This window comes from Phyllostomus discolor, chromosome 8 (assembly GCF_004126475.2).
Source record: "Phyllostomus discolor isolate MPI-MPIP mPhyDis1 chromosome 8, mPhyDis1.pri.v3, whole genome shotgun sequence".
In the NCBI taxonomy this organism is placed as follows: domain Eukaryota; kingdom Metazoa; phylum Chordata; class Mammalia; order Chiroptera; family Phyllostomidae; genus Phyllostomus; species Phyllostomus discolor.
Window position 1 is genome coordinate 113,372,199 of NC_040910.2, and position 12,570 is coordinate 113,384,768.

The 12,570-nt window shown below is 67.2% G+C and overlaps 1 protein-coding gene across 1 annotated transcript; it reads right to left on the reverse strand.

The window, feature by feature from the left end:
* Positions 1-434: 434 nt before the first annotated feature.
* Positions 435-7,928, reverse strand: EIF4A3 (eukaryotic translation initiation factor 4A3). Its single transcript, XM_028519537.2, has 12 exons — positions 7,676-7,928; positions 5,644-5,716; positions 4,796-4,862; positions 4,351-4,413; positions 3,773-3,905; positions 3,564-3,644; positions 2,714-2,855; positions 2,249-2,387; positions 1,949-2,064; positions 1,246-1,353; positions 1,035-1,162; positions 435-880 (listed from the first exon to the last, which is right to left on the reverse strand). Exons 1-12 carry the CDS (start codon positions 7,842-7,844, stop codon positions 864-866), a joined length of 1,236 nt encoding a protein of 411 aa, XP_028375338.1. The 5' UTR covers positions 7,845-7,928; the 3' UTR covers positions 435-863.
* Between the last annotated feature and the right edge of the window lie 4,642 nt (positions 7,929-12,570).

Genomic DNA, 12,570 nt, shown 5'->3' on the forward strand with positions numbered 1-12,570 from the left:
GTCACCCGCCGTCCACAAGAAGGAGGTCGGGGGCAGGTGTAGCTCCTCCTCTCACTGTCACCTTCTTGGGTGGGGACGAGGGGCCCGCTGTGGCGGAGCTGTGCTGTCACTGTGCTGCTGCTCAGCGACCACCCCCCACACCATCTGAGTCCCAAGTGACCCCTCCTCGCTGGAAAGTCAGAGGAAACCCCTTCCCTACGCTCCCGGACTTCACATGCTCTGAGTGAGAACTGCCCGAGGAGCTTCCAGAGTATTTCCAGGCCCCCCACCGCCCCCGCCAATCTGGACGGTTCCCACCCACCCCAGCCAGTGAAGCCAGCACCCCCCTCCGCCCCCATGGCCGGGCTCCGCCCAAGCGCTTGGCAAACACGGCGAATGACCTGCCCAGCGGGTGACGAGAAAAGCTGGTGGCACCTTAAGAAATAACAGGAGTCCGTGGGAAAAGCGTAAAGGTTTAATGAGAAAGACACACAGCAAAGCAGTATGTACACATAGAGAGAGGTCGACGGCACTCTGGCCGGGCTCTGGGGGACAGAGCAGCATAGCTCGCGAACTCCAGTCGCGGAATCTGTCCCCCAGGAGCCCCCGGGGCCGCCGCCAGCCCGAGTGGTCCTCGAGGGGAGGTCAATGGGACTGTGGCCGGGCCAGGGGAGCACAGCGCACACCCCTGCAGACGCTGGATCTGGCTCCCAGCAGCCCTCGGGGCCGCCGCCAGCCCGACTGGTCCTCGCGGGGAGGTCGACAGGACTGTGGCCCCGGGCCTGGGCAGCACAGCGTGTACACCTCCAGACGCGGGATCTGGACCCCAGCAGGCCCCGGGGCCGCCGCCGGCCCGGCTGGTCCTCACGGTCACAGGCAGACCCTCAGATCAGGTCGGCCACTGAAAGAGAGCGCACGGGAGAAGGCAGTCGTGATTAAAGGCCCCAGTGGAGCCCCCAGTGGAGCTCGGAAACACTGGCACCACGAAACCCACTGACGGGGCAGCGCCCAGGGAATCCCCCCCCCCCCCCCCCCCGGCCCCGCCCGCCGCGCACCGTTCATGGGCATCTCGTCGATCTGCGTGGAGTAGTACTGCTCGATGTCCCGCAGGATGCGGATGTCGTCGTTCTTCACGAAGTTGATGGCCACGCCCTTCCGGCCGTACCGGCCCGACCGCCCGATCCTGCGGGAGAGGCGGAGTCGGCCAGGGGGACGCGGCGCAGGCCCCCCCAGGACCGCCCCCCCACCGCCGCGGCAGGGCCGCACCTGTGGATGTACAGCTCCCTGTTGTTGGGCAAGTCGTAGTTGATGATGAGCGACACCTGCGGCACGTCCAGGCCCCGGGCCCAGACGTCGGTCGAGATGAGCACCCGGCTGCAGAGGGAAGAGGCGGTGGGGGCGCGTCCGGCACACACCAGGCCCCGAGGGACACGCTCAGAAAGGGCGTTGGGGGAGCGTCGCTCCTCTGGCCACGTGTGCCAGCGAGCGAGTGAGCGAGCGAACAGCTCGGGTCCCCTCGCAGCACCTCCAGTGACCCCCTAAAGCCCCAGCGGCACAGGGACAGCCACCGTGCCCCTGCAAATGCTCCACCGAGGCCCGGCAGAGCCTCCCGGCACCCTCGCCCGCAGCCACCCAGCACGCCTGGGACAGAGCACACGGGGTTGGCGGCTGAACCTGACCGGGCATGTGCGGGAGGCCAGGGTACCGCCCACGGCACCCCCCTGCCTGTGCGCACGGACCCACCACAGCCCACCCCACCAGGCAGTCATGAGGATGCCGCAGGAGAGCAGCCACGCGAAGCACGTTCTCTGGCCACTATGGGACAGAGCTGAAGACCCCCAATCGCACACATGGAACCGGACCGTCCCCGTCTACGCGAGGCACGGACCCGTGGCCCACCCTGCCACAGCAGCGGGCGCCCCCACACCCAGGAGGGAAGGGCCGGGCCCAGGGGCCGGGGGCCACCCACCTGGCGCCGGACCGGAACTCCTTCATGATGGACTCGCGCTCCTTCTGCGGCATGTCGCCGTGCATGGACGACACCGTGAAGTTGGCCTCCCGCATCTTCTCCGTGAGCCAGTCCACCTGCCGCCCGGACCACAGACGCCGCGTGAGCCCGCACGCACGCACACACGACTGGGGCGCGGGGCTCAGTGCAGCTACCCCAGAGCCCATGTGCCCGTAGAGCCCGGAGCCTGGCCCCCACGGAGGCAGACCCCGTCCGCAGAGACCCGCAGGGCGGGGGGCGAAGAGCCGCGCCCGAGCCCACCTTCCTCTTGGTGTTGCAGAAGATGACCGCCTGGGTGATGGTCAGCGTGTCGTAGAGGTCGCACAGCGTGTCGAACTTCCACTCCTCCCTCTCCACCGCCACGAAGAACTGCTTGATGCCTTCCAGAGTCAGCTCGTCGCTGCGGGGCAGGGGCAGAGCCTGTCGCCCGCTCTGCCGAGACTGGAGGGCCACCCAGGCCGAGCGCCCCAGCCCGGCCCCAGCCCCTCCACCGCCCCTCAGCTCTGGGACAGAGGGGACACCTCCCACCACCCCGACCACCACAACCCTCAACCGCTCAACGGCACGCTCGTTTCACTCTCAGACCACCGACGGAACCTTGAAGCTAACTTCATGATTTGGAGTCCGGGGTCAGAGGGGAGTGTGCACAGTAAAAGCTGCCTTTTCACCAAGGAAAGCCCAGGCCTCCGTGTCCCAAACAGAGCAAGGCCCGCGCAGCCCGCTCACCGCTTCACCAGGATGCGGATGGGGTCCGTCATGAACTTGTTGGTCATCTCCAGGATCTCGTGCGGCAGCGTGGCACTGATGAGCACCACCTGCGTGGCTGGGGGCAGGTACCTGTACACGTCGTAGATCTGCTCCTTGAAGCCTGGGGCGGGACACGGGGCCCGTGAGGCCGCACGCCCGGTCTCAGGTGGGGTCGGGCACAGCTGTGGCGTGACCACGCAGCCCGACGCCACCAGGAGCCCTTTCCTCTCAGTCCCTCTCCTCCCCCCCGCGCCCCGCAAACTCCAGGGTCACGCCGCACCCGAGGGGCCCGAAGGCCCAGTTAGGAGTCGCCCCCCTTGAACGCTGGCCCAGGTTCCCCACTTGGTTCTGGCTGCCGCTGTCTGCAAACACTTGCACCCAAGGCGGCCAGATGGGCCGAGTTTTAAGAGAGTCCAGAGATCCGGGCTTTTACCAAACACATCCCCCAATGAAAACCCCACCCCAAAGTTCAAACCATCACGTTATGCACCCAAAACTACTGTTACTAAGCCTCAGTACCCACCCCCCCATCAAACAGGCAACTAGTTCCCGTCCGTGAACACGGCCCGGGCCGAGCAAACAGCCCAGGGAACCTACAGGACGACGGCCCCCGAGCGCGGGTCGCCTGCAGGACAGGACGCCCTGCTGCCCCCCACCTCCCCTCCAGGTGGCAGCTGCCGGGCCGGCGTGCCCGGCCTCAGAGACCGGGGCCGGGGGAAGACCGAGGTGTGAGGCTGCTCATGGCCCGCGGCCCCACTCTGCGCTGCCCCACTCTGCGCCGCCCCACTCTGCGCCGCGACCACGCAGACCCACGGGCAGGCGCGCGCACCTTTGTTCAGCATCTCGTCGGCCTCGTCCAGGACCAGCATCTTGATGGCGCGCGTCCTCAGGCTCCTGCGGCGGATCATGTCTGCGGAGCCGCGTTCCAGAGGAGTCAGGCCCCGCGCCGCGAGGGACGAGCTGGCCCAGCCAGAGGCCTCCCCTCCCCCGACAGGCGGCCCGGCGGTGCGGGCGCACGGCTGCGGGCAAGGCGCTCACCGAAGACGCGCCCGGGCGTGCCGGCCACGACGTGCTGCCCGTAGTCCAGCTTCCGGATGTCCTCCCCGACGTTGGTGCCCCCGATGCAGGCGTGGCACTGCACGTTCATGTAGTCCCCCAGCGCCAGCAGCCCCTGCTCGGAGCAAGCACAGCGCCGCCTGCACTCCGGTTCTGGTGCCCCCACTCGCACCGCCGACCAGCCCCGCGCTCCTCCTCCCGAGGCCCCTCCTCCCCCTCCACCACGGCTTTCTACAGCGGGGGAGGCAGGCAGTGTTGGCGGTCCCGTACCACAGAGGCACAACCATCGCAGGAGAGTCAGGGCACGTGTAAAGCCCCCCCCCACCCGCCCAGAGACCGCAGCGCGCTGACGGACAGACGGCCCCCCACAGTGCCCGCCGGCAGCGGGGAAGCCGCAGCTCTGAGGCCGCCGAGACCAGCGGGACCGCACAAGCCCCGCCTGGAACCAGGAACGCCTGGCACAAACCAGCAAGTCACGGAGCGCGTGACGGTCTGTGGTAGAACGCCGGGGCTTGGGACAGCTCTGGGAGCAGAAAGCCCGGGCCCGCAGGCCACCTCACCTTCTGGATCTGCACGGCCAGCTCTCGGGTCGGCGCCAGGATCAGGGCCTGGGTCTCCCGGACCTGGCGGGACAAGGCGTGGGAACGGGCTTCAGTCGCCGGGAGGCAGACCCGCTGGTTCGGACTCAGCTTGTCCCGAGCGTCGTCTCCCGTCGAGCACACAGACTCCAGACACGGGTGAACAGGCTGCCTGTTCCCGGGCCGCGCCCCCGGCACCCATGGTGTGTGGGTGTGCCGACAGGAGTGGCCCCCAGCCCACGCCCCCTGACCCCCAGACACGACGGGCTGTGACGGGGCCCCGGCGGGCTGGGACACTGGCGCGCAGGGAGGGTCCCTCTGAGGACTGGAGCGCGCCCGCCGAGACGCACAGAAGCTGCGCTTCCGGACCCTGTGGTCCCAGGGAGGCGAGTCCCCCCCCGGATGGCAGGAGCGGGGCAGCGGGTACCTGGATGTCCAGACACTGCAGAACGGAGATGCTGAAGGTGGCCGTTTTGCCCGTGCCGGACTGAGACCTAGGGGAGAGGGCACCGGTGGGCGGGGCTGCTCTGGTCCCGCCCCCAAACAGCCCCCCCCCTCAGCTGTCAGGGGTGGGACGCAGGCGGGAGACGGGGACAGCAGCTGCGGCCGGGGTCTCGGGGCTGAGGGCGCTGCGGAACCCGGCCCCGGGCGGCGGCGGCCCCTTCAGCAGCACCGTCTGCACCAAAGCCCCCCTGCAGGCTGTGCCTGTGTGTCTGGTTTGTCTTCCGGGAAACGGGGCTTTAAACACCGGGTGGACCAGGACTACGGCCGTCTGAGGAGCATCCCGCACAGCTCTACAGGCCGGCGGGCGGGCAGCGGGGCTGGGAGAACCAGAGCCCTCGGCACCAGCGAGCTCGGGAACGCCCGCACTCAGGGCTCCCCGGGGCTGAGCCAGGGACACGGCGGGTGACACGGAGCGGACCCCCGACCACGCAGGGTCAGCAGGGCCGGGCTCCCGCACAGCACAAGCGCCGACCCCCCAGCCTCAGCTGCTCCCGCCGGCTCTGGCCCAAGTCTTCCCGCTGACACGGGCGACTGTCAGCGGACACGCCCCGCACGTCACAGGCCAGCGCCTGCTGCACGGTAGAGCGAGCTGGAGGAGGCGCTGTTAGGGAACCGCAAGGGAGAAAAGCACGGTTGCGGATCTACTGAAAAGGCGACCCACGTATCAGCGGGCCCTCAGGGCTCAGCCCCGTGCTGTCCAAGGGTCCGAGGACGCGCTTCCCAACGGGCCGTGGCCCCCCCAGCCCCGCCCCTCCGGGCGAGCGGACTCACTGCGCGATGACGTCCCTCCCTTTGATGATCTGCTTGATGGCCCGCTGCTGGATGGCGGACGGCTTCTCAAACCCTGCAGCCGAGACAGAGAGGGGGGCGCTCCACACCAGGCCAGCGTGCCGGTGACCAGCAGTGCGGTAAGCTCCCTGGGGCAGAGAGGAGCAATCTTCCTCCACCCTCCGCCCCCGGCTCCCCCACCCCTGGCTACACCCCCGTCCGACACGCTGAGCCCCCACGACACGGCCGCTGCGGGAACGGGGCTGCAGCGGGTCTTCCCGGCCGGTGCGGGCTGGGGTCTCCTTCCTGGAGACTGAAGGGCTTTCTGCTGCAGGCATGGCCTCGTGGCACGGAGACCCCTGAGGCCCGAAACAGGCATCAGCCAGCGGGGGTGCCCCGGAGAGGGCGGGGAGGCGCACTTTCCGCCCCAGTCCCGCCGCTGTCTGGCTGCCTCACAAAAACCTACGTGTTCTCCTTTGCACTGCTCTCCAGGTTACAGAGAGAAAGTCAGTCCCTCAGAGCCACAGTGTCCCCACTCTCCTCCTCCGCCGCTGGGCGGCACTGGGGCGGCCTGCACCCCAGCCCTCTCGCGGGGCGGTCCACACCACCGAGGACGAGGCCACCCTGAAAGAGGACCAGTATCTCCCAACCAAACAAACAAAACTCTACGGACAAAACTGCATTTTGAACATTTCTCGTAGCCTTTCAGAATGCAGCGCAATCCCCTGCCTAACACGGAGCAGGCAGAGCAGACGACTTAGAGCCCCGCTGAGGACCCCGCACCCGGGAGGCTGCAGGGTGTCGGGGCCGGGGGGCCTGGGTGCCAGAGGCGGGACTGGCTGCCTGCCGCCCCACCAGGCCGAAGGGCTGGTTCTTCACCTTCCGTCCCCGCAGTGAGTCCTGTCCCGTCTAAACTACCCTGACACCAAGGACCGCTGGGCGACAGCTGCCCCGTCGCAGGCCGCCTGCACAGGTGCAGACCGCTCCTGTCAGCATCCCCGGCACCAACCTGGACAGCCGCCTCCCACAGACCAGCAGGACAGCCCACGGGCCCCTCGAGCTCACCTCGTCCAGGACCAAACCCCGACCCTGCCTCCCTCGAGGGCTGCTCACCTACGCTGACCTCGGCATGACCTGTGGGGTCACTCACAACACCCAGTAGTCAGAGGCCCTCTGCCGTTCACCCTCACCCCCAGCGCAGCCAGGGGGCAGCACGCCACAGCCACCGAGACCCCGTCCCTCTGCCTCTCTCCAGGACGCGGGGCAAAAGCCTCCTAGCTCCGCCCTGTTTCCTTCCTCCCCCCAGCCCAGGAGAACCCCCCAACTGTGAACCGGTCCCTCTTCAGCCTACAGCTCCTCCGGCTTCCCGGGCACTTAGTAAACTTGGCATCACCTCGTGGGACGCCACGCGAGCTCTGGGGCCTGCCTCGCACTCCCAACGCACCCCTGGGCTCCCAGGACAGGAGGCTCTGCTCCTGGGATACACCCAGTGTCACCACGGTCTTCTCTTAACCGGCCCCTTAATCCCGACCGCAGCGCAAATGCCACCCGTCCCGGGAACCCCCGCATCTCTGCTGGTTCAGCTGTCTTCACCCCCCCGGGACACAGTCGAGTTCCAGTCCCGCCGCACTGTCTGCACGGCCGTCCCCGCTGCCTGAAGCGACCTTCTCCGGAACACAACTAGAGCTCCCCAGGGCACGAGCTGCTCCGGCTCGCTGCTCAACCCCCGGTGCCTGGAGCGGCGCCCGAGCCTCGCACCGGGGGATGCGAGACGCCGGTCCGTTAAATGCACGACTCCGAACGCCCGGACGGCTGTGCAACCTTTGAGGGACCCGCACGTTGCTCCGCGCCGGGGACAACACGCCAAGCCCACGGGCGCGGAGTGATGACGGATGATGGCGCGCTGGAGAGGGGGTCGCCCGCCAACGGCCGCGGCTCGGAGCCTCGCAGCCCCCAAGCCCGGCCCCGCCAGCCCTCCACCGGGCTCGCGTGCGCTGACCCCCGCGCCGCGCTCTCCCGGCCCATGCCCACCAACCGTAGGCGTAGATGCCGCGCAGCAGGTCCTCCCGCAGGCCCATGGTGTCGAACGTGGGGGTCACGTCCACCTCCTCGCTGGTCTCGAACTCCACCTTGGTCATGTCCTCCTCTTTGAGCAGCCGCTTCCGCGCCGAGCCCGAGTTCGCCATCGTGGCCGCGGCCGCCATGATCGGGAGTCGGCTGAGAGCGAAGCGCGCGCAGTGGAGAAAACCGGAAGCAGGGCCGGCACCGCCAGGAACTGACGTCACTGCGCGCCGACGTGCGTGCGAGCGGGCGTCGGGGCTGCTCCGGGGGGGCGGGGAGTTCTCGTCGCGGGAAAGGGGGATGGGAGCTTGCCGCAGGAAAAGGGGCGGGCTGCTGAGCCTCTTGCGAGATCCGAGCTCTCGCGGGATCTCGCAGGGGGCGGGGCCTCGCCGCCCCTATAAAAGTTGCAGAGCCAGCACGACGCTGTTGTCGCCTGGGTTAGGAGCGGGGTTTACGTTCAGTACCGGGTCCCCGGCGCCGGCCCAGCCAGGGCGGTCCCGCCCCGAGTGAGAGCCTGGGCGCGGGCCGCCTGGCGCTTGTGCGCGTGTGCGGTGTCACTGGCCGGACACAGCGTGGGAAACGGGTTATCGCTGACGCCGGATGGAAACGCTCGCTGCAAATAGTCTGCTTTGGGAAAACCTGGGATCAGCTCCGATTCGGTCGCCGTGTTTTATTTTTTAAGATTTTATTTATTTATTTTTAGAGAGGGAAGGGAGGGAGAGAGAGAGAAACATCAATGGGCGGTTGCTGGAGGTCATGGCCTGCAACTCAGGCCTGTGCCCTGGCTGGGAATCGAACCTGCGACACTTTGTTTCGCAGCCCGCGCTCAATCCACTGAGCTACGCCAGCCAGGGCTCAGCCAGCCAGGGCTCGGTCGCCGTGTTTTCACCCCTTCGGGAGCAGCCCCTACTCGGCTTCGAGTGCGGAGACAGGGCTGCGCCTGGGGGTGTGCGCACTGGGGTCCCCCGGCGTCCTCCTTACCGGGACCCCGGGCCTGGCCGCGGGACAGTGAGGACGCGCCTTCGTTTGGCTGCAGCGCCCTCTTCCCCGCGGCCTCACACTGAACCCTGCCGTGAAGACCAGACGCCCCCATGGGCACTGGCTTCTTGCCACTTCGCCAACACACCCAGCTACGCCAACTTAACCCTACACTCCCTTAAGTCCCCGGGCCCTGGCACCAGCCTCTCCGCCTGACCCGTGTTCATTCTCTGTCGTATGAGAAGCGGCTTTTGTGAAAGTTGTGCACTAACAGTGCCGGCTGTGTCCTTGCCGGTCCGTTGTTTTCTTGGCTCGCCACCTGGAGACATCCTTACTCCGGGGCCGCCTTCCCAGCAGCGCGGGAACCCCCTCCCGCTGTGAAGGTCGGTCTAGTGGAAACTAGGTAACCGGCTCACCGGCTCAGTGCCAGGCTCAGGGAGAGGACCGTGGGGTGTGACTGGCTGACAGCAAGGAAGTGAATGCGGGCTTGCTCCTGCAAGGTTCTTGGCCCTCGGGAGAACCGCCCGAACAAGCGGGCCCAGCAAGGACGCCGTTATTAACCCAATGTTTAATGTTCGCAAAGCCAAATTCCTTCCTTGGACTGCCGGTAGCATAGGAACGGAAGTTCTTCGGGCTTCCCACCCCTCGGAGGACATCCGGTGCCTCTTCGGAGGTTGCCCACGCTGCTTTGCAAGCCATGCAACAGGGCGAGTTGTGAAACAGATCTCTAGGACGGTACAGGAAAGGAATGTGAAAACATCTCGATGATGTTTACGTTGATTTGGTGTGGAAATGACTGTTTTAGACATACTGAGTTAAATATGTTACTTTGAGGTCACCTGTTTCTTTGTGCTATCAAAACATAGCTACGTTATGGAAACATTTTACTTGGTAGAAACGTTTTACTGTGTATGATATTCCTAGGGGAGGGCGCTGTTATTGCAAGGGCTTCCCAGTGGGGGCGTGAGCAGGCCAGGCGCTGGGGAGAGGGTGGGCTGAAGGTGGAGCGGGAGGTGACAGAGGGCGGGTTCTGGAATGAACGGGGAGGGCGGGCGAGATCGCCGGGCCGGATTCCCCGCCAGTGTCCGGGGATCGTGGCCTCCGTGACACTTGCTGGGCATTTTAAAGTCTCACTCCGGGCCACCTACACTTGTCTTTGGCTTCTCCGCTTTCCTGTCCCTTCCCACCATTCTCCTGGCCGTGTTCCTTCCACTGTGTGGGTGCACCTTCCAAAGCCCTCCTCCTCGTGTTTGGAACCAGAGTTCCGTGACAGTCACAGGAGCTGTGGGGTGGGACAGGGGTTGGGGCCTCCGGGTGAGCACTGTGGAGCAAAGCAGACTTGTCCTTGGCCCCCTTGGGATGAGTCTAACAGGTGGGGTACCCATCCCTTGAAATACGGACTGTTTCCGGGGCCTCCCCTCCCACCCTGCCATATTTGGGCGGGGGGGGAGTCTAATTTCTCACCTGATTAGACTAATCTCAAGGAGGGCCCATGTGCGTCTGGCTCCCCAGGGCTGCCCTAGCACACCGTAGGTGTGCCTGGATCCAGGGCAGGCAGAGGGCAGAGGCCAGGGGCCCTGCCGACCAGGAGCTCCTGGAGCTCAGGCCAGAGCGACGGGGCAGGCTGGAGCGGCTCTGTGGCCGCACCTGCCTGCCCGGCCTGTTTCCCTGGGCCCGTGCAGGTACAGACGGGTGGGCGAGGCGGCCCGTCTGGTCCCAGGGCAGAGGAGGTCTGGGTGCAGTGCTCCTGGGCCGGCTGGGCTTCCTCCGTGAGTCATCACCGTAGGAGTCGCTGTCCTGGATGAGAGGGGCTGCCCCTGAAGATGGACTTCCTGCCAGAGACCCCGCCCAGCACGCAGTGGCAAACACTCGTTCCTTTCTAGGTGCGGCCCCTCCGGCTCCCCCCCCCCTCCGTGAGGCACAGGATGAAGCCCGAAGCCCCGCCTGACCCCGCCCGACTGGACCATGGACCCCGCACTGCCGGCGTCCAGCGTGGGGCAGCAGATGTGCGTGGGGCATCTGTGGGCAGCAAAAGGGACAGATGGCACTGCCCTCCAGAGCTGTGCTCCGGAGAAGGGTAAGCCCGACAGAACGTGCAAACAGCAACACGATTGCAGTTTTCACAGCTTCTGTGACGCAAACGAAATGAGGCCAGTAGAGAGGCGAGTGGGCTGCAGGTTGGGCGGGGGACACACCAGCAGTGGCAGTGGGAGGAAGGTGCCCCCAGGTGGTGAGAGGAGGTGGCCATGGCAGCCTCCCGGGAGGAGTGTCCCAGGAAGAAGGGACTGGACGGGAGTCCGAAGACCCACAGGTGGGCAGGGTGCTGGCAGGACCCAGGGCCCAAGGCCAGGCTGGTGGTGACACGGGGGATTCGGGTGGGTGGGGAGTGGGGAGGGGGGTGACCAGGGACAGGGCAGGGAAGGCCTGACAGATGATGGAATGGCATTTGGATGCGTCACGGTGTCCCTGGCGGCCACGTCAGGGTGCTCTTTCCTCGGGGGCCAGGAGCCCAGGGCACCCGGGCTGAACCATGACCTGGGTTCTTGTCCTCCGGAGGCCGTGTGCTCCGGGGGTGGGGGGTGGCGTGGGCCAGAAACCAGCAAGGAAGTGGAACGCACTGTGTGTCGGGAGCGGTGGGTCCAGTACAGGAAAACGACCCGGGGGAGGGGGAGCGAGGGCAGGGCGTGGGGGGCCATGGTTTTAGATAGAAAGGCCCGGAGAGGCCTCGCTGGGAAGGCGGCCGTGTGTGCGGAGTCCTGACGGAGGTGGGGGAAGGGCCTTGCCCGCAGCCAGGGCAGCAGGTGCAAAGGCCCCGGGGCGGCGTGCGGCGTGCGCACTCGCATCAGACTGGCAGGGAGGCCCTGTGCGTGGAGCAGGCGAGTGTAAGTGAGGGTAACGAGCACCGGACACACAGGGCTTGTGTCTGGGCGGCAGGGAGGACTCGGCGGCTCTCGGGCCAAAGAGAAGGGCGGACCAGACCCCCGGCGGCTGCGGCAGGAGGGCGGCTCCGCCAGCTGTGTTGAGAGCGGGCGCTGGGGGCGGGGAGGAGACGGCTAGGACGTGACTGCAGGGCTCCAGGTGGGTGGTGACCGGGGCACAGCCATGCAGGTGTCCCCCGGGCCAGCACTCCGGGTGTGCACTCACAGAGGAGGGCCAGGGCTGAGAGGTAACCGGGGGACGCCGGTTCTGGGCGGGCCCACCGCCATTGCTTAGCTGCGCTCCCGCCCCCACGAGAGCCGGCGGGGGGCTGCAGCGTGGGTCCCGAGGGTGTGGGGACTCCTTCTGAGGGATTCGTGGCTCCTTCTGAATGGACCCGGGCTGACCATTCACACACGGTGGGAGGATCTCCCCGGCTCTCAGGCCAGGGGCAAGGGCAGTTTCTAGAAGGTTCCCATGGCACCCGCAAGGCAAAACAAGCTCCCCGCACACGGCAGCCGTGCCGTGAGAATGCTCCGGAGCTCCGGTGATGCGTGGAGCCCGTGTGAGACATCACTTCCCGGGCAGGGCCGGTGGGGCACGCCCGCCAAACCTGCTCGCCCGCCCGCTGCGTGTCGGCAGAGACCGTCCCCGTCCTCAGTCACGAGAGGCGGGGCGGGCGGTCCTCCCGCAGCGGCGTGGAGCCGGTCCCCACGAGAGCAGGTCAGTGCAGCAGCGGAGGGAGGGCGGACGGCCCGGAGCGGGGTCTGGGGGAGCTCTTGGGGGGGGGCGGGGGGGGGCGTCTTCCCCTGAGGGAGGGGCGGGGCCCGTCTGTGGTGCCTCCCGCCCCGAGGACGGGCCGGGCCGGGGCGGGTGAAGGAAGGATGCCCCGCTTTGCTCTCCGATGTCGGCCTCGTTGCCCCAGGGTGGAAGGCGGGTGGGGGTGTTTCCAGTTCAGGAGTGGCACGGAGAGGG